The sequence below is a fragment of the Perognathus longimembris genome, chromosome 10 (genome assembly GCF_023159225.1).
Source record: "Perognathus longimembris pacificus isolate PPM17 chromosome 10, ASM2315922v1, whole genome shotgun sequence".
Taxonomy (NCBI): domain Eukaryota; kingdom Metazoa; phylum Chordata; class Mammalia; order Rodentia; family Heteromyidae; genus Perognathus; species Perognathus longimembris.
The window spans coordinates 11,687,674-11,709,720 of record NC_063170.1 but is presented as its reverse complement, the minus strand read 5'-3'; the positions used below and the strand labels follow the sequence as shown (position 1 = coordinate 11,709,720).

The 22,047-nt window shown below is 42.1% G+C and overlaps 1 protein-coding gene across 2 annotated transcripts in view; it reads left to right on the top strand.

The window, feature by feature from the left end:
- Sntb2 (syntrophin beta 2) overlaps positions 1-22,047 on the top strand; it is an 82,385-nt gene continuing 60,338 nt past the window's right edge. Inside the window, exon 1 of one of the 2 annotated variants that reach the window (XM_048355238.1) lies at positions 1-597. In XM_048355238.1, the coding sequence (XP_048211195.1) occupies positions 27-597 (571 nt within the window). In that variant the 5' untranslated portion in view covers positions 1-26. The remainder of the gene's footprint in view (positions 598-22,047) is intronic. The other variant, XR_007212284.1, reaches the window with a different exon arrangement.

Below are 22,047 nucleotides of genomic sequence, written 5' to 3'. Positions count from 1 at the left end.
GGAAGCGCCGAGGCTGCCTGACTGGAATGAGGGTAGCCGCGGCGTCTGCGGGAGCCGGGCCGGCCATGGCGGTGTGGACGCGGGCTACCAAAGCGGGGCTCGTGGAGCTGCTCCTGAGGGAGCGCTGGGTCCGAGTGGTGGCCGAGCTGAGCGGGGAGAGCCTGAGCCTGACGGGCGACGCCGCGGCGGCCGAGCCCGAGCCGACGCTGGGGCCGCCGGCGGCTTTCAACGGCCTCCCGAACGGCGGCGGCGCGGGCGACTCGCTGCCCGGGAGCCCGAGCCGAGGCCTGGGGCCGCCGAGTCCGCCCGCGCCGCCGCGGGGTCCCGCGGGCGAGGCGGGCGCTTCGCCGCCCGTGCGCCGGGTGCGAGTGGTGAAGCAGGAGGCGGGCGGCCTGGGCATCAGCATCAAGGGCGGCCGCGAGAACCGGATGCCGATCCTCATCTCCAAGATCTTCCCGGGGCTGGCGGCGGACCAGAGCCGGGCGCTGCGGCTGGGCGACGCCATCCTGTCGGTGAACGGCACGGACCTGCGCCAGGCCACTCACGACCAGGCCGTGCAGGCGCTGAAGCGCGCGGGCAAGGAGGTGCTGCTGGAGGGTGAGCGGGGCCCGGGGGGCCGCGCGGGGGCCCGGCGGGCCGCGGAGGGGCCCGGGCTCGCAGGCGCGCACTTTGTTCCTGCCGTCCCGTCCCGTTCGCAGGGTTGAGCGGGTTTCTGTCCGCCTCACCCCGCACATCCCCTTCCCCTTTTCTTTTCTTTCTTTCCTGGGCTCCGAGTGTGGAAAAACTGATGCTCCTTGCAAGAAAAAGTTGGGCAGCCGCCGAAGTGAGGCTTGCAGCCCCTAAAGGGAGACTGCGCTGAGATTTAAAAAGAGGGCGGAAAATAAACAAAAAAGAAGAAAAACAAACAAACAAACCTGCCGGATCTGAAGCTCACTCCTTCTTGGAGGGACCGGCTGACATTCGGAATTACCGGGGCCACGGATGGGCTCTGCTTCTGTAGCTCGCTCTTTCTTTCTCTCTCTCTCTCTCTCTCTCTCTTTTGCTTGTTCAGAAGTGCCGGTTTGGCGCTTCACTCCTCTCTGGCTCCCTTGGCCAGCAAGTCTGTTTTAAAAAAAAAAAAAATCATCTACACGATGCCAGCAGTGTATTTGGGCAAACCACCAAAGCGCTAGTTAATTTATGGGAATTTAACCCATCATTGGCTCTCAACAATAACCAAAGGAGATCATAGCAATTCATTGACGGCAGAGAGCTGAAACAGCAAGTTGGTGTGCTTAATGAGCCTTGTTTAACAGCGGAGGTTCACGTGTTTGAACATTTACTGCCAACTAGAGTTTTGCCCCTTTTGCAAGAGACTGGTGCCAGCTTCTTAACCACTCACAGGCGCGCTACTTCAAGACGAGTAGACTTTTTATCAGAAACTTGAGAAATGATGGTGCATTAACAAGATAGGTTTAAATAGCCAGAATTGTTCTTTACCTTAAGTTTGTATGTGATGTGTCTTAAATCTCTTATGACGAATTTATGAAATCTTATCTCCAAGGACTCATATAGGGCAGAGGTGATAGAGTATTGTAAATGAAAAAGTCAGTTGCTTACATGAGAAATTTTTGAGTGATCAATTTTCTTTCCCTGGTGATTCACTCACTCTAGGAGCATTTATTTCTTGCTGGTTCTGAATTAGAGAATATAAAAGATGCTCTCTCTACTTGGTCTCTAATTAGAGAAAAGATAGAAATGCAAAACAGCTTATAGGGAGGAAAAACATCAAGTACTTGCTTATGTAGTGCCAATTATATATATATATATATATATATATGCTAGATGAATGCAAAGTTAGGAAGTATTTGATGGAAATGGGATTAGTCAGGGAGTGCTTTTTCAAGAAACTGGATCTTAAGCCAGGTCTCTGGGGGAAGTGATGGATATAGATTGGCAGAGAGATGAGTCAGGAAGGATTCCTGGCAGAACAAGAGAGTAGGACTGAGGATGGGGGTAGGGGACCAGAAGTCTAACTTCTGTGTGTGTGTGTGTGTGTGTGTGTGTGTACGTGTACTTGCGCACATGAGCTTAAGCACACGCGTGACCAGTCTTGGTCTTCCTTCCTTAGCCTCCACACAATTTTCACTTTCTTATAAATCTGCCTTTGAATATTTAGAAAAGTATTAGTAAGGAAACAATTTAATGTGTTCCAATTATGAGAGTCCAGTGTTCCACCATTACAGTATTCTACTTATTCATTTTATAATCCCACTTCTAGGTGGGGCTAGACATACCTCAGGAATTCGTGTTAATCAGAGGAGTGTAAATATAGATTGTGGCTTAGAGGTGTGTAAAAAATGTTACTTTGAATATGTACCTTGAAATTGGTCTAGGTAAGCATTTGCTTATAAATTCTTAGAGCAGGAATATTAAATTTTGTACAGCTTACATAGTATACAGTGGCGATAGACAATCCAAGCCTTTATACTCTATTAAGAATACGAAACAAAAATAGTTTCTGTTTAGATACAGAACCTGGTATTCATAGCAGTAAAATGAAAATCATCTAGTAAATGCTTCTCCGTATTCATTAGTCTATAATAGACCACATGTGCTTTTAGAAAGGCTTACAGATGGCAGCATAATAACATATTTGTTGAGTGCTTTTTTACCTAACACGTAGATCCTATTTTATTTTTCCATTTTGTATAAGGTAAGCAGTTTTTGTCCCTAAAGGTGTGGGGAAGTCAGTATGGTGGATTTATGATGTTACTTCTTTTTTTGCACTAGTCCTGGGTTTGAACTCAGTGCCTGGAGTTGTTCTTCAGCATCTTTTGCTCAGGCTAGTGCTCTATCACTTGAGCCACAGCTCCACTTCTAGCTTTTTTTTTTTGTACTTTATTGGTGATAAGAGTCTCACAGCCTTTCCTGTCCAGGCTGGCTTCGAACCATGACCCTCAGATCTAAGCCTCCTGAGTAGCTTATAGGCTTGAGCCACTTGTACCCTGTGTCACATTTTTAAGGCAAACACAAATAAAATTGCTCAAACACAAAATCGCTGAAAACAGTAATTTAATGGACCAGTTAAGCATTTATAATTGAGAGTGGGTTGTCTCGTCCAGGTAGGCCACTTTTTATAGAGTTTAGCTGTGTACCCATAGTCCCATCTATTGAGGAGACTAAGGCAGATCACTTCAAGTTCAAGGCCAATATAGACTCTGTCTCCAAAGAAAACCAAGCAAACAAAAGCCCCAACCTTTTTTGTCTTTTTTTTTAAATTGGCAGGCTATATTGTTCATCCATCAGATGTCTGAAAACTTGAAAAACTTGCCTTAACACAGCACAGTGATGCTCTTTTTGTGGTGTGGGCAGGGAATTTCAGGCATGTGCTTGCTACCCACATGCCAAGGAAAGTTGTAGTCTCTGGTTGCCTGAGGTTAAGGAACTGAGCTAAGTTTTGTTTTGTTTTGTTTTAATTTCAAGGATTTGTAGAAATTGCCCATTCATTCACTCATCAAACATCTATTCAGTGTCTTTCTCTCTCTCTCTCTCTCTCTCTCTCTCTCTCTCTCACCTTATCCTGTTAGTGATTTTCTTTTGTCCAAGGAAAGCATCCTATCCAAATCATGATAGAACTAGCTAGAGACAGAGCAGAGCACTTATCTGAGTACAAATACTGATAAAAAAAGTAGAATACTAGTTGCTGTTGGTGGTGGTCCTGGTGATATTTGTTTTTGCTTTGGGGTATTTTTTTTCTTTTTCCTTTTTTTTCTTTTTAGATGGGGCAGCTGGGAGATGCAAAAAAGAAGGGAGGAAGGGTGAACAAATGCAATTGTGCTATTCAGTATACACTATGTAGAAAAGGAACTACAGTATACAACTTCTGGGCAGGGATAGGAGTGGGAAATTGGAGAAAGCAAAGGAGGTGACATTATACAAAGGAAGAGATGTACTCAGCCAGGTGCCAGTGGCTCAAGCCTGTCAATCCTAGCTACTCAGGAGGCTGAAATCCGAGGATTGTGGCTTGAAGCTAACCCCCAGCAGGAAAGTCCCTGTGAGACTGTTATCTCCAAGTAACTACTCAAAAACCAGAAGTGGCCCTGGTTCATATTGGTTCAAAGTAGTAGAGTGCTAATCTCGAGCAAAAGAGCTCAGGGACAGTGTCTAGGCCCTGAGTTCAAATGTGACAACCAAAGAAAAGAAATTACCTGATGTATCAATGATAACCAATGTATACAACACCTTAATTATAACAAAATTACATTTTTTATAAAAGTAAAATACTGTTAGGTATCAGTGGCTCATGCTGATAATCCTAGCCTCTTAGGAGACTGAGATTTGAGAATCAAAGTTCAGAGCCAGCCAGGGCAGACATATCTTGAGACTTACTTGCAGATAACCAGTAAAATTGAAAGTGAAGATGTGGCTCAAGTGGGAGAGTGCCAATGTGAGCCAAAAAAAAAAAAAGCCAAGCAAGAACTCAAGGCCTGGAGTTCAAGCCCAGTACACACAGACACCCATAGACACAGACACAGACACACACACTCACAAATTGTGGGACGTCAGCAAAGCTAGAGCATGCAAAATAAGAGTAGATGAAAACAGAACCCCTGGGAGCTGGGAATGTGGCTTAGTGGTAGAGTGCTCACCTTGTATGCATGAAGTCCTGGGTTTGATTCCTCAGCACCACATACACAGAAAAAGCAGGAAGTGGCACTGGCTCAAGAGGTAGAGTGCTAGCCTTGAGCAGAAAGTAGCGGGGGACAGTGCTCAGACCCTGAGCCCCAAGGTCCAGGACTGGCAAAAAAAATGAATAATAATAGAACCCCTTTGACTGTGGTTTCATTTGTGATATTTTCCTTGGTTCCTTTCATCTTATACGCCCTATTGTTCTTGAGTTCCAGAGAAATGAATAGCTCTTCCATGCATAAAGAAGAAGAGCTGCAGCCTAGAATTTACGAAGGAAATTCTTTTGCTTTTTGTCTGATCCAGGGTTTCTCATCCTTGGTAGTACTCACATTTAGAGTCAGATCATTCTTATGTAGGAACTTGTCCAGCGCACTATAGGATGTTTAGCACCAATTTCAATTCTTATGAGCCTAGAGACACTTGAAGATACTTGATTCTTGATTACTGCTCTTGGAGAGTTTAGAGTTGAGATGAGAGAGGTAAATAAGTACAGCAAAGGGCTAAAGTACTATTATAATAGAAGTTTGAAGAGGGCACAGCATAATAGAAAGCTACATGTTCATAAAGGGAATTAGAGGCTGAGAACATGCACAAAGGGGTTCATGGCGAATTGAGCTTTTATGAGAGAACAGAGCTGCCATCAAGAAAGACACAAAAACTAGGAGTTATAATAACTAAGTTACAATAGCTAATAAGTTATTTTGCCCAGTAAGGGTAAAGTACAAGCAAGGATTTTGTGATCAGATATGTGTTTGTCTCTGACTAGTGGTTTGTAACCCCGTAGGTTACTTCAGTTTCTTCATCTGTAAGACTAGGGTGGTACTTATACCTCCCTCAAAGAGTTGTTGTTCATTTGACAGTTTGTGTGTTAGGTGCTTCATTAGACCCTGGGAATATAGCAGTGAACAACAAGAAAAATGTCTGAGTAGGAAAAGTAGGACTGACTTAGTCTCAAAGGTATGCTGTTAGTTAACAAAGATGCATTCAGCCAGGAGGGCAAGTTGTTAAGACTTCAAGACTTCATTTTACTTGAGAAGAAATACATGGTACAAGTTTAAGTGAGCAACTTAGGAATGAGTGTCTATTTCTTGGATGCAAGCAACTTTTTTTTTCAGGTTTTCTGTTTTTCTTCTATCTCTTGCACAAGGGATTTTTTCCTTCCTAAATTTTTGCACTTATTTTACACTAATTTCTCTTCCCCCACACTAGTACTCAGAACCCTAAGACATTAAGACATGAAGTGTGTACTTGTAGTTGTGGCTAGTGACTGTTAACATTGATACTATGGCAATGCAGATTAGATAGCCTCTTGTATAAATAATGTAGGTTGTAAGCATAACAGAGTATCTCCACTCACCTATTAGATACAGTATGTTGAACGTACTGTGTCCTTTGTGCTCAACGGAATAGATCTAGAAAGTTTCTAGGTGTTTGTATTTTTAAGGCTGTAATATTAACTAAATAAATATCAATTAGGCTACATATTGAAAAGTGTTCCAGGGAAGATGGTTTAAGTGTCCAGCTTAAGATTTGATATTGAAAAATACTTCTTTTTCTTTAGCAGTACTAAGGCAGGCACTCTACCACTTGAGCCACTACACCAGATCCTTAATGTTTTTGAAGCAATTCATGCTTGAATACTGTTGAAAAGTCATCTCTTATTGCCTAAATATAAATCTAAAGTAGTAGTATTGAATTTACTAAAAGAAAATTATGTACAGAAAATAGACTGGCATAAAATTTAACCTCATTGTTGGAAAGAATGTTTGTATCTAGGATTCTGTGAGTGTCAGGATTATTCTGAGTGTTGTGTATAATATGGGGCTTTTTGTGTTTATCAAGGAACTTGTAACAAATGCTGCTGACATTTTTAGGCTGACAAGTTGAGGAAGTTGGTTTGGATTCCCACACTGCTACTTTCTTCAGAGTGTATTGGACAAGCTGAGAGACTCCTGGGAAAAACATACCCTCCCCTCCCCTTTTCCTTCTATTTGGTACTGCCTACTAAACCCAGGTTCTTATGCTTGCCTAACATGCTTTCTACCATGAAATATACCCTCACCCTTACCTGTTCTTATAAGACTTTGCATACTCATTAACCTACCTTAAAGAACAACTACATTGTTAGGATGTTTCTGTGCCTTTTTAAAAATTTTTGTTGTTAATTAGCATCTTTTTGTTTTACTGGTGTGATTAGACACAATATGAGAAGCTATCCTTGTGTGTTTGTTTTGTTTTGTTTTTGCCAGTCTTAGGGCTTGGACTCAAGTCTGAGCACTGTCCCTGGCTTCTTTATGCTTGAGGCTAGCTCTACCTCTTGAGCCACAGTGCCCACTTCCTGCTTTTTCTGTGTATGTGGTACTAAGGAATTGAACCCAGGGCTTCATGCATGCTGGGTGAGCACTCTACCACTAGGCCACATTTTCAGCCTGAGGAGCTATCTTTGTAACCAGATACTTCTTAGAGTTCCCTTCATACTAAAATATGCTTTCTAGATTATTACCAAAATATAAGAAGTTGGTTGATCCTAATAGTTATGAAAGTTCTAAGAACTTTTTTTTTAGGCACCCTAATTAGGCTCAAACTTTGATCTCAATTGATCATAACTTCAACTGATAGTTCATGATCATGAGTCTTTCCCGTATGAAGGTCATTCTACTTTGAGATCACATAGGTGCCTTTGTTCACGAGGGATGAGATACAGCCTGTGGTGAAGGGATAATGTTCTGAGGGATCCAGTGTTCTTGGCTAGGTCAGCACACTGAGAGAAACAACTGAATAACAATTCTTCTTGCTTGCATTTTCCACTAAATAGTATATTATGCCTTTTGGCTTTTATGAGGGTCTAAAAATTATCTGAGTTTTAATCTGTATTTTTTAATCTGATCTTTATGCAGCCCTTTGAAGTATACTGTTTATTTTTGTTTTTTTGTTTTTGGCCAGTCCTGGGCCTTGGACTCGGCCTGAGCACTGTCCCTGGCTTCTTCCCGCTCAAGGCTAGCACTCTGCCACTTGAGCCACAGCGCCGCTTCTGGCCGTTTTCTGTATATGTGGTGCTGGGGAATCGAACCTAGGGCCTCGTGTATCCGAGGCAGGCACTCTTGCCACTAGGCTAGATCCCCAGCCCCCTGTTTATTTTTGTTATACTGATGATTAAACTCTGAGGCTCACTAAAGCTAAGTGAGTTCCTGAAGATCTCGATTTCTCCAGATTTTTCACAGATTTTTTTTTTTCAGTCATGAGGCTTGAACTCAGGGCCGGGTACTGTCCCTGAGCTCTTTTGCACAAGGCTAGTGCTCTACCACTTATGAAAAGAATAAATTTATTGTTATTAAAGAGGTGATATACAGAGGGGTTACTTTACATAAGTCAGCCAGTAGGAAAATTTCCTTGCATACATTGTCATCTGTTTCCTCATTCTCTCTCATTCCCTCCCTCCCATTTCCACCCATGAGTTATATAATGCACTTTCATCATTGTCCAGTGTATGGCTCTACCACTTTGAGACACAAGTGCCACTTCAGGTTTTCTTTTATTTTTTTTACAGTTTCACATGGCATGTTGAAAATAATTATACCACTTCTGGTTTTCTGGTGGTTAATTGGAGATAAGAATAAGAGTCTCAGCTGGGTGCCTGTGGCTCACACCTGTAATCCTAGCTACTCAGGTGACTGAGATCTGAGGATCGAAGTTCAAAGCCAGCCTGGGCAGGAAAGTTCATGAGACTCTTAACTCCAATTAACCACCAGAAAATCAGAAGTGGCACTGTGGCTCAAGTGGTAGAGCACCAGCCTTGAGCTGAAGAGCTCAGGGATAGCGCCCAAGACCAGAGTTCAAGACCCACGACTGACCCCCCCCCCAAAAAAAAAAAAAAAAAAAGGATTAAGAGTTCATAGATTTTCCTGCCTGGGCTGGCTTTGAACTGTGATCCTCAGAACTCAGCCTCCTGAGTAGCTAGGATTATAGGCATGAGCCACCACCTGGTTTGGGATTTTTTTTTGGCCAGTCCTGGGGCTTGAACTCAGGGCCAGAGCACTGTCCCTGGCTTCTTTTTTTTTTTTTTTTTTGGTCAGTCCTGGGCCTTGGACTCAGGGCCTGAGCATTGTCCCTGGCTTCTTCCCAATCAAGACTAGCACTCTGCCACCTGAGCCACAGCGCCCCTCCTGGCCATTTTCTGTATTTGTGGTGCTGAGGAATCGAACCCAGGGCCTCATGTATACGAGGCAAGCACTCTTGCCACTAGGCCATATTCTCAGCCCCTGGAATTTTTTAAAGTTAGATAAATTTTATTAGTTGAGGGTTGTATACTAATTCTAGTGACACTACTGTTTAAGTTACAATAGCCCATTACCGTCTGACCAGCTGCAGTGTAGAAGTTTTCATGTTTTCTTTTAGCAAGAAGAAATCTCTTCTCTAGGTTTTTACAAAGTCTTTGTAAAGTCTTATCTTTCACATGAAAAATGAATAATCGGAGAGGCTAAATGATAAGATTAATCTAACAAATTGGTGGTAGAATTTGGACTAAATCTCAATCTAGTACTTTCTCCCCTCTACAATGTCTTCTATAGCTGGCAGTAAAATCTTAGCAGCCCGTATATCTCATCATGACGTAATGCACTATGAGATCAAATTCTTCTGAAGCGGCAGTGTTGGTGATGTGGCTCCAATGGTAGAGTGCCTGCCTAGCTAGTTCCAGGCCCAGAGTTAAAGCTTCAGTACCACCCCCCACCCAAAAAAAAAAGAAAGAAAAAAAGGTCCCTGCATCACAGAACTTAAGAGTGGACTTGGGGAGAAAGGACTGGGGAGTCTGAGGCAGGAAGATCTCTAGCTGGAGGTCAGCCTGAGCTTTATAGTGTGACCCTGTCTCAAAAGGAGGGGGGGGTGGAAGGGGCTGGGAATGTGGCTTAATGGTAGAGTGCTTGCCTAGTATGCACGAAGCCCTGGGTTCCATTCCTCAGTACCACATAAACAGAAAAAGCCGGGAGTGGTACTGTGGCTCAGGTGGTAGAGTGCTAGCCTTGAGTTTTAAAGGAACCGCCAGGGACAGTGCCCAGACCCTGAGTTCAAGCCCCAGGACTGGCAAAAAACAAACAAAAAAACCTAGAGGAAATAGGGGTGAGAAGATTACTATCTAGAGAATGATTGCTAAAATGTATATTGTATTTCTCTTCAAGAGTTCACTGAGAGGTGTGCTCAGTTAGGGGATGGGATAGTTGAGATGATTTCCTGAGGAAAGGAGAACTTGATCTGAAGCTTGAAGACTGCTTTTCTGTAGATGGAAATAATCCAAGTTAAGGGGATAGCCTAGGCAAAAGCCAAAATAAGTGTAACATGACAGGAGATGAAGTAAAGGGCAAATAGATAGAGACTAAGAGAAGTAAAGTTGGGTACATAAATTAGAGTTTGACTAATGTAAGATTTTGAAAGCTAGCTACAGAAATTTAGACCTTTTTCATTCTGTCAGTACTTATCAGGTACTTGCTGCAAACAAGGTGTTGTGGTAAATGTTAGGAAATCCAAGTTGGAAATAATCCACCCTTTAGGCTAGTAAGGAAATGGTTAGGCAGACTGTGGTAAGTGGTTTAAAAGAGGTGAGAACACACTGTACTGGCAACAGAGGGAGAGGTGTAAAGGAGACAGTTTATTGTGTTAGGGGCGTGAAAGCATAGGAGTATATGGAAAGTCTGTGTCAGGAGAGGAGGCAGCAAAGGCCTGAGGGCGGATCATCAAGGCCTTTTATGCAGTGTCAATCAATGGGTACTGCATGCAGTTTTTATTTATTTTCAACATGAAAAGAAGAAATTGAACTTTATTCATATTCAAAATAATATCAACACTGAATTTCTTCTCCTTTAAAAAGGTGGTACCATCACAGGATGTACAACCTGGTGTCCCTGGAAAGAGTGGATGCATAATAAAGCAGAGGAGTTAGTGGTGGTGATCTTACTAATTTGTTTGCTGTTACCAAATTGCAGCTTACTACAGTTTGGTTTTTACCCTAATTGAGTGGACTTATGTTATAGTATCTATTTTTAGCTAACCTCCACAAAATGAACATATAGCTTATGTATTTGTACAAAGACACCATAGACCAAAGGTAATTCTAACATGGCAAACGATGACAAAAAGAACAAAGGAGCCAGGCTTGATGGCTCATGCCTGTAATCCTAGCTACTCAAGAGGTTGAGATCTGAGGATCATGGTTCAAAGCCAGCCTGGGCAGGAAAGGCCATGAGACTCTTATCTCCAATCAGATTCTTTTTTTTTTTTTTTTTGGCCAGTCCTGGGGCTTGGACTCAGGGCCTGAGCACTGTCCCTGGCTTCTTTTTGCTCAAGGATAGCACTCTGCCACTTGAGCCACAGCGCCCCCTCTGGCCATTTTCTGTATATGTGGTGCTGGGGAATTGAACCCAGGGCCTCATGTATAGGAGGCAAGCACTCTTGCCACTAGGCCATATCCCCAGCCCCTCCAATCAGATTCTTATCTTCACTTAGCCACCAGAAAACCAGAAGTGGCACTGTGGCTCAAAGTGGTAGTATTCTGGCCTTGAGCAAAAGAAGCTCAGGGACAGCATCCAGGCCCCAAGTTCAAGCCCCAGGTAAAACTGACATTTCTTCTAAAATGAGCTTTTTGTCACATTGTGAGTTAATTATGTCTGTCAAGAAGTCAGTCTAGGGCTGGGGATATGGCCTAGTGGCAAGAGTGCTTGCCTCATATACATGAGGCCCTGGGTTCGATTCCCCAGCACCACATATACAGAAAATGGCCAGAAGTGGCGCTGTGGCTCAAGTGGCAGAGTGCTAGCCTTGAGCAAAAAGAAGCCAGGGACAGTGCTCAGACCCTGAGTCCAAGCCGCAGGACTGGCCAAAAAATAAAATAAATAAAGAAGTCAGTCTGAAAAATTGTTAAGAGTTTAAAATATGGGATATACCCACATTATCATAAAAAATAAGTTTTAACCTAGAACTATATTGCACCTTGAGTCACATAGTAACTAAAGATAGAATGACTTTGTCAAGATATTTGTACTGATTTAATCTTTATCTCATTCTTTCTTGATTTCTACATATTATACATGTTTTACAATATATAGGCATTAATAAATACTCACTTATTGAGAGTATTTACTCAGATTTCTACTGGTGGGAGTGTACTATCAAATAGGGGCTGCCAAAGTGCTTTAGATGATAGAGTGATATAGCAAGTTGGGGATGACAGATGTAGTATGGGAGCTCAAGTAAGGTAAGGAAAACAGTAAAAGGCTATTGTATTATCCTAAAGATACAGAAATTAGATAGGATAGTATGGAGCTGAAAATTGTAATGAGTTAGACCAGATCTAAACATTGGGCTCCCACTCCCCCTGCCCTCCACCCCAGTCCTGAGGCTTGAACTCAGGGCCTGGGCACTGTCCATGAGCTTCTTTTGCTCAAGGCTAGTGCTCTACCACTTGAGCCACAGCGCCACTTCCAGCTTTTTCTGTTTGTGTGGTGCTGAGGAATTGAACCCAGTGTTTCATGCATGCTAGACAAGCACTCTACCACTAAGCCACATTCCCAGCCCAACATTGGGCTTCTTAAGGAGAGAAAAAAGTAGAAGGTAATGCCTGGATTTCTGGCTTGGTAACTGAGTAACTATAAATCAAAATACAAAACTATAAAGATCAAAGCTATAAAATCAGACAGCCTGTTGGGCATTGTGGTGCATATCTGCAATCCCAGAGCAGCACATTCAAGGATGAGGCAGAGGACAAGTTTGACGACAACCTATGATACTGAGGCCAGCCTGTGCTATATAATGAGACCTTGTCTCAAAAAACAAAACCCCAAAATGAACAAGAAGGACCTAGTTTTGAGTAAAGCCAGAGAGGTTCCATTTGAAGTTGAATCTGAATACTGAAGTTGAATCACCTGTGACATCCTGTAGGGAAAGACCAGTAGGTGGTAGGAAATACAGGTCTGTAGTCAAGAGACTTGTCAGAGCTGGTGAATATTCATGAGATGTCCGAGTGAGGTCAGAATAGAAGCCAGGAGCATGAGTGAAGTCATCAGGAGTCATGCAAATGAAAAAGAGAACAAAAGAATAGAGGATAGATTGTTGCAAATCTCCTACTCTTTTTTTTTTTTTTTTTTTTGGCCAGTCCTGGGCCTTGGACTCAGGGCCTGAGCACTGTCCCTGGCTTCTTCCCGCTCAAGGCTAGCACTCTGCCACTTGAGCCACAGCGCCGCTTCTGGCTGTTTTCTGTATATGTGGTGCTGGGGAATCGAACCTAGGGCCTCGTGTATCCGAGGCAGGCACTCTTGCCACTAGGCTATATCCCCAGCCCTCAAATCTCCTACTCTTAAAGTGGGAGTTGGGGGGAAAGAATCTGATAATGAAGGGTTTGGAGAAAATGGTGCAGTGATAGCCTAAAAGCTAAGAGTTTAGAGGAAAGCAAAATTGTGAGCTTAAAAACTCTATCAGATTTAATAATGTAAAATAAGAGCTGTGTCCACAGGGTACAGAAGGTAGTGAATAGACCACTCCTTTAAAAAGCTCAGCAAAAATAGAAGACATAAAAGTGGTGACTAGATTGAACGATGTGTCATGGGGAGATTTTCCTTTTGTGGTTGTTTAGTTGTTTTTTTTTTTTTAACTGAGAAGGACTTAGGACATATTTGTGCAGGGAGAAGAGCAGGCCAACTGGGTGGAGGAGAGTTGAAAGGATAGAAGAGATGGGAACTGATGCAATCTGTTTTTGAGCCAGGAAGTGACATGATGGGAACAGAATTTTAGGTTGGCAGCAATGGACAGACACTCTGGATGCAGTGCAGAGAGAAAAGACCAAAGGTAGAAAAAGCTACAGCTGTTGTAGTAAAAAGTAATTGAAACCAGAGGTGATAGGGATGGGGGTAGTGGGATGAGGGTAGAGGAACATACATTCAAAGAGCCCTTTAAAGCAGGAGTTCCTTGCCAGGGAATGTAGCAGAATACACTGGGGATCTTTTCTTGCCTAGATAGCCTCCATCTGACTACCCATGCACCGAGAGATTTGAGACTGGGGCAACGTTTCTACAGTGAGCCTCTGTATAGGAGCACAAGTTACAGAGGCAATGGAGTGGAAAATTGAGCTCCCTTCTTTTAAAGGAAGAAAGGATACAGTGGCAGATTGAATAGAATGAATTAGCCACAAGATTTGTATCCAAGGATGGTAGAGGAATGGTTACCAGTGGTTAAAAAAATAAAAGATGGGTGTTAACACTCATACCATTCAGCTTTGTCATAAAGCACTTAATGGATCTGGGCCTGCTGTGTAGAGTTTGAGAAGGAAAATCTAGTTGACAGTCATACTATATCTGGTGCCATGGAATGAGAGCATATTCTTTCTTCTTTAAAGCATCTGTTTTTCTAGAGCTTTGGAATTCCTCTAGAGAATTGATGTGAGTTTAATATTTTTTGTTTAAGTGCCTTTTGAGATAAGGTCTTGGTATATAGCCTAGGCTATGCAGCCTGAGCTATCCTTGATCCTTCTGCCTCAGCCAATTGAAAGCTGGGGTTACAGGCATGTGTCACCACACTCACCTCTGTTTTTCAACTTAATGTATCTGTCACTTACATAAAATGCTACACCTTATACTTAAAAAAATGGGTAGCATCAATTTTTCATTGAATGAAAATCCAAAAAATATTGATAGTAAAATGAATTGATCAGCTGTCAAAAAGAGAAAAGAAAAATTGTGTTATCTTCTTCAAGGGTTTTTGAGTTTCAAAACACTGGAGCCTATTCTAACTAGTTCAGATGAAAGGATGTAGGTGCCATACCCCAGGTCTCAGGACTCCAGAAAGAGCTGAGCAGCTGGACTTAGAAACATTAGGAGCCAGCTGGGTGCCAGTGGCTCACACCCATAATTCTAGCTACTCAGGAGGCTGAGATCTGAGGTCCATGGTTAGAAGCCAGCCCAGGTAGGAAAGTCCATGAGACTCCTATCTCCAATCAACCACCAGAAAACTGGAAGTGGCATTGTGGCTCAAGTGGTAGAGTGCCAGCCTTGAGCTGAACTGCTCAAGGACAGTGCCCAGGCCCCATGACCAACGGGGGTGGGGTGGGGGAACGGACACAAAAACAAAAACATTAGGAGCTAAGTCAGTGCAGAGGACTCACCCCCCCCCTCCCATTTCCTTTCATCGCAGAGCTTTTCTTTTCTGAGAATACTTTCTGCAACAGCTTCCATTTTAGGGTTTCATTTTTCCATTTAACTCTTTAATCTTAGTAGACTTTATTTTGGCATATGCTATGCAGCAGAGATTTAATGTTATTTATTTTTCCATATAGTTAACTGATTGTCTCAGTGTTATTCATCAAACAGTCTTCTTGCATGCTGAGTCTGATAGATTGGTGGTGGCTTCCTGGAGGGCCATGTGGGGAAAGATGCAAAGCCATATCTGGTGGATTCAGCTGGAATGAGTGCTGTGCTTAATTAGTGATGTCTGCGGCGAGGAGGGCCGAGGAGGGCCCCAGCACACATGCTCTCTGCACCCCAGGGATGACCTGGGCCATTGATTTGAAATGCTTGCGTGCGCACACATGCACAAACATGTTTAAATTTATTCAAAAGTATTTGATGAACAAGTGTGTTTTTCTTTGTTGTTTTCTTTTTGTCGTGTTTGTTCCTTTACCTGTCTTTGGGGATTAAAGGGGGCACAGAAATAGAGGAACAAAGAGTGAACAAATGCAGCAGTGTTTACTCAATAGACACTATATTGAAAATAAACTATACCACTTGTAGATGGGGATGGGAGGGGAAAACTGGGAGAGAGCAAGGGATGGGATGACATTATCCAAAAAGATATGTACTCTTTACCTGACTATGTAACTAACTCCTTTGTACATCTCCTTTATAATAGCAATTAAAAAAGGAAAAAATATTGTGTGGCCTGATTTGGGATTTCTATTATATTCTCTTTGATGTTTTATGATATACCATACTGTCTGTGTGTTATGGCTTTAACACTTAACATCTGGTAGTTGAAGTGGATTATAGCAGCCAAGAGAATTACAGTTACTTATTTCTCCAGGTAATTTTTTTTGGTGACAGTACTGGGACTTGAACTCAGGGCCTGAGAACTGCCCTTGAGCTTTTGTGTTCAAGGCTGGTGCTGTACCACTTTGAGCCACAGCACCATTTCTGGCTTATACGTTTTTGGTTTTTTTTGGTTTTTTTTGCCAGTCCTGGGGCTTGAACTCAGGGTCTGAGCACTGTCCCTAGCTTCTTTTTGCTCAAGGCTAGCGCTCTCCCACTTGAGCCAGTGTCACTTCTGGCTTTTTCTATATATGTGGGGCTGAGGAATCGAGCCCAGGGCTTTGTGCATGCAAGGCAAGCACTCTACCACTAGGCCATGTTCCCAGCCCTGTTTTCACATTCTTAAATCCTTTGGGATTTTGATTATATTATATCCATAATCTGTAGAAAATTGTTGTATTATCTCTTTTCAATCATTGTAACAAAAAATAGCAGTCCTTATTCATCTACATCCCACAGATAGGTTGAATTGGGAGGAAAAATATTTTTGTCTATCAAAATAGACATATGCAGGTGCTTTAAGTAGAATTATTTTATTTCAGAAACTTGAACCACACTAATTTAAGCAGAACAGGAATGTGTGGCCTCATGTAACTCTTAAGGCTGGAGGTGGAGCGAGGTTTAGGTATAGTAGGCTCAAATTATCTTGGCTGCAACAGTTCCTGTTGTGGAGAGTCTAATTCTGTATGGTCAGCCAAGATGATTCCAGCAGTTCTAGGAATATATTGCCCTAACTTAACATCTCCTGTTATTTTTTAGCCTTCTAGCACCCACATACCAGTCTCAGACTTCAATTAGCTATACTTTGCCTATTCTTAGGACCTTTCAGGATTATCAAGATGATAGCCACTGTCATCTAGATCTAGGTTACATGCCCACTCTAGTATATGGAGATCAGCAGATGAAATGTGGCAAATTTATGTCCACTGTAACAGTAGAACATTAACCTTTTTATATCTATATTAAAAAAATTAAATTGAGCTATTAATAGATAATAATATTGACCAAAATTGACAGGCTATAATATTAAATGGTGTGTGTATGTATGTATTCATACACAACTTTTAGGAGCCTCGTTAAAAGTTTGGCATCAAACTTTTACTATTATTATTTTGAGATGGCGTCTCACCATGTTGTCCCTGCTGGCCTCAAACTCTCTCTCTCTTTTTATTTTTATTTTTGCCAGTCCTGGGGCTTGGACTCAGGGCCTGGGCACTGTCCCTGGCTTCCTTTTGCTCAAGGCTAGCACTAATACCTCTTGAGCCACAGAGCCACTTCTGGCTTTTTCTATATATGTAGGGCTGAGGAATCGAACCCAGAGCTTCATGTATGTGAGGCAAGCACTCTACCACTAGGCCATATCCCCAACCCCTGGCCTCAAACTCAGACTCTGATAATCTTCTGCCTCACACTTCACAAGTAGCTAGGACTACAATTATACACACGGTTTCTGGCTCCACCCTCATTTTAAATATGAAGAAACAGACCTGGAAAATTACATAATTTGCTGAAGGTTACAGCACTGGTAGGGGGTTGGAGACAAGATTTACTCAGAACTGCCTCTGTGGTGGATTAGTTTGGATTAAGAGGCGAGCAAGTCTATGGAATCTTTCACTCCCATTTCCTGCATGGGGAGCTGAAAATGTTCCTCTTCTTTTACTTCTCCCTACTTTTTCCTGTTAAACTAAAAGAAATCCATGCTAATACTTTAAAAAAAAAAACAAAACAAAAAAACCTTTTTAAAGAAGCTAGCAAGTCTTAAAACTGGCAGGATTTATTGTTATGATTGGCGTAGAGTGCAAGAAGATGTTGCTCTAAATTCTGTGTTGTTGCATCTGTCTGGAGGTTGTCCAGTTAATGTGTCCTTTCTCTGGTTTCTCATGCTGGACACAAGGCTGCATGTGATTAACCACATTGAGTAACTGTTGAGTCCCACAGGCCCTGCTTTTAAGAAGTAACCAAAATAGAGTTTTAAATAGTAATAAACTACACAGCATTGAATCCAATTGTTTTATACATTACAAATGATACATAAATGCTGAGAGAGCACAAAATAAAGATTTGAGTAACTTGTGATGTGTTTAGGGTCAGGTGATAGTGGTGAGGTCTGCAGTGGATGGGGTGAGGAAAATGGAGAAACATTACATTAGAGAAAATGGCAGATCCAGAGGGCAAAGATGGAAGCATGCAAGTGATGGTCAAACTCCAGCAAACACATATGATGAAATTAGGTTTTTGGGGGTATTTTTTTTGCCATTCCTGGGCCTTGGACTCAGGGCCTGAGCACTGTCCCTGGCTTCTTTTTTTTTTTTTTTTTTGCTCAAGGCTAGCCCTCTGCCACTTGAGCCACAGTGCCACTTCTGGCCGTTTTCTATATATGTGGTGCTGGGGAATTGAACCCAGGGCTTCATGTATACAAGGTAAGCACTCTTGCCACTAGGCCATATTCCCAGCCCCGAAATGAGGTCTTTTTTTTTCCTGTACTGGGATTTTTTTGTTGTTGTTGTTGCCAGTCCTGGGCTTGAACTCAGGGCTTGAGCGCTGTCCCTGGCTTCTTTTTGCTCAAGGCTAGCACTCTGGCACTTGAGTCACAGCGCCACTTCTGGCCATTTTCTATATATGTGGTGCTGAGGAATCAAACCCAGGGTTTCCTGTATATGAGGCAAGCACTCTTGCCACTAGGCCATATTCCCAGCCCGACTTCCAGCTTTTTCTATATATGTGGTACTGAGGAATTGAACCCAGGGCTTCATGTATATGAGGCGAGCACTTTACCACTAGGCCATATTCCCAGCACCCCCTGTACTGGGATTTTATCTCAAGGCTACTTCATAAACAGGCACCCTATTTCCTGGGCCATGCCCCCCTGCTAGGATTTTTGCTCTGTCTGTCTGTCTGTCTATCTATCTATCTATCTATCTATCTATCTATCTATCTATCTATCTATCTATCTATCTGGCCAGTCCTGGAGCTTGAACTCAAGGCGTGAGCACTGTCTCTGGCTTCTTTCTGCTCAACGCTAGCACTCTACCACTTGAGCCATAGCGCCACTTGCGGCTTTTTCTGCATATGTGGTGCTGAGGAATTGAACCCAGGGCTTCATGCATGATAGACAAGCACTCTACCACTAGGCCACATTCCCAGCCCCTTCAGTTATTTATTTATTTATTTTTTTTGCCAGTCCTGGTCCTTGGACTCAGGGCCTGAGCACTGTCCCAGGCTTCTTTTTGCTCAAGGCTAGCACTCTGCCGCTTGAGCCACAGTGCCACTTCTGGCCATTTTCTGTATATGTGGTGCTGGGGAATCGAACCCAGGGCCTCATGTATACGAGGCAAGCTCTCTTGCCACTAGGCCATATCCCCAGCCCCTCAGTTATTTTTTTTGTAGGTAGGGTCTTTTGCTTTTTCTCAGGGCCAACCTTGGACTGTGAACCTCTGGTCTATAGCCTTGGCCTTCTGCATAGTTGGGATGATAGGTACAGGCCATGCCTAAAGTATGTTGAGATGGGAATTTTCCTAACTTTTTGGTTCAGACTGTCCTAGAACTGGACTCTTCCATCTCTACCTTGCCAGTAAATGGGATTTAGAGGATTTAGAGTACTGAACATAAGTACATACTCTTTCTTCAGAGTATTAATTACATTCTAGAATAATCATAATTTATTTTTACCATAAACATAAAAGTAATTAGGGAAAAAGTTGGCTCTGGGAAAATATTAATTATACAAAAAAAATTGCAGACTAATCTCTGAAAACTATGCTTACCAGAGATATTTTTTTTAATCTATTTTGTCCATTTACAGCATTGCTTTTTATAATTATGAATGTCAGTTTAGGATACAGAATAATAATAGTAATCACAAGCTATAAAATTGGAACGTGAAGAAATAAATGCTGCCAACCTGTATTTTGGCAACCTGATCTGGCAAGTAGTCTCAGCCATATTTAGATAGCTTTATATTTATTTTGCTGCTAGTGATTGAAGTCAAGGCCTTGTATATACTAAGCATAAAACCCTGAGCTATATCGTCAGCATCATTTTTGTTGTTGTTGTTGGTGGTGGTGGTGGTGGTGGGGCTTGAACTCAGGGCCAGGGTGCTGTCTCTGAGCTCTTTGGCTCAGGGCTAGCATTATACTACTCTCTGAGCCACAGCTGCCATCCAGCTTTCTGGTTGTTAATTGGAGATAAGAATCTCATGGGCTTTCCTACTTTCCTGCCTGGGCTGGCTTTGAACTGCAATCCTCATATCTCAATCTCCTGAGTAGGTAGGATTTCAGGCATGAGCCACCAGGCGTGAGCTCACCCTGAGAGTCTTGAGGTGTCCCTAATCCTCTGTATGTAGTTAGAGAAATTGTTTGATTTCTCGTGGTGAAAAAGAAATATAGCAAAATATTTCAGATATCCCTTAACTCTGTGTGACCTTGTGAGGAAAAATGCAATATTGCAAGACGTGCATACCTATTAAAAATAAGATCTCTTCCAGCATTCATATTTTATAGTTCTAGTAGGATATAGAGAATGAAGAATTATAGTTAATAGAAACTGACTATACAAATGAATAGATTGTTCAACAATGAGAGGGTAATGAAAATATTTTTAGATATAATTTCTTTGATTCAAATGCAATTCTTTGTGCAACACCTTGGAAACTGCATTTATTATTTTGATAAAGCTTCCCAGAGGAGCTAGATAAAAGATTTTATGGTGTAGATTTGCAGATAGATTAAGTTTTTGTTCATTCTAATTGGCTGCTAATCTTTAGAGCAGACATATGGTATTTATTAAAGCACTCTTATTCATCTAAGCAGAAAAGAATCACTTAGGAAAGAGAAATATTGAATAATCTATGCTGCAATTAATTTTGTCACTGATAACTGTAACTTGAAATTTTTTTCATTGTTGTTCAGTAAATGAGGGTGAGTGAGACACTCTTACAATGAAGATTTGTATTCTTAAAGCAAATTTGAGAATGGCCAAAGTTCAAATCTTAGATGCCAAGTAATTCCTTCCTCTTTCTAGTGTGAAAAATTGTTAGAAAGGGGAATTTTTTTTTATATGTCTTTCATTTCTCTTGGGTAAATACTTGAGTGGAATTACTAGATGTGTGTTTAATTTTGTAAGAAAATGCTGAACAGTTCTTTAGAGTGGGCCTGTGCCATTTAACCTTCTAACATTATATGAGAGTTATAGTTCCTCCACATCTTTTCTTACATTAGGCATTATACTATTTTTATTGTCTGTGACTGGACTCAAACTGAGAATCTGACAGTTTCAGTCATTGGCTAACTCTCTACCACGTGAGCCATACTTCCAACCCCTATACACTTTTTAAGGTAGCCATTTTCACAGTATTTTGTTGTGTAGTCTGTGTTTGTTTGTTCATTAGAGACTGAATCTCACCATGTAGCCAGGTTGGCCTCAAACTCATGATCTTTCTACCTCAGTCTCTCAAGAGCTGGAATCACAGGCATGACTCACCACTTCTATGTGTTAATAGCTCTTTAGACATTCTCTGTTCACATCTTTTTTTCATATTTTTGTTGTCTATATTTTTTCCTAGTCTATAGTTTTTTTTTCTTATTTCCTTCATGGTAGATATTAATTGAATTTTTTTCTTCCACAGTTAATATTTTGTGTCCTACCCCACAAATAATTGCCTGCTCCAAGGCTTTTGTCTAGAAGCCTTATGGTCTTGGGTTTAGCTTTGGACCTGTGGTCCATCTGGAAATAATTTCTTTTTCTGGTGGCACTGGGGTTTGAACCAGGGCTTTGCACCTAGCAGATAGTCTTATGCTTGAGTCACACTTTCAGCCCTCTCCCCCCCTTTTTTTTTTGCCAGTCCTGAGGTGTGAACTCAGGGCCTGAGCACTACTGTCCCTGGCTTCTTTTTGCTCAAGGCTAGCACTCTACCACTTGAGCCAAAGCACCACTTTCTGCTTTCTCTGTTTATGTGGTGCTAAGGAATTGAACCCAGGGCTTCATGCATGCTAGGCAAGCACTCTACCACTAGGCCACATTCCCAGCCCCCACCTCCTTTTTGCTGTGTTAGTTTTGAGATGGAGCCTTACTTTTTGCATGGCCAGCTTAGACCATGATCCTTCTATTTGGATTTCCTGCCATAGCTTGGATGACAGGCACATACCAACATATGGAAATAACTTTTATTTTTTAACTCTATTTTCTTTGTATTAATCATCCCTCACCTGGCTAATGAGGGTCTTCCACCCTAGAGGTCCTCATTATTTCTCTTTGAGGGTAATTGCAGAAGGCTGTTCTACAACATTCACCAAGCACAGCATTAAACAGCTGCAGCCAG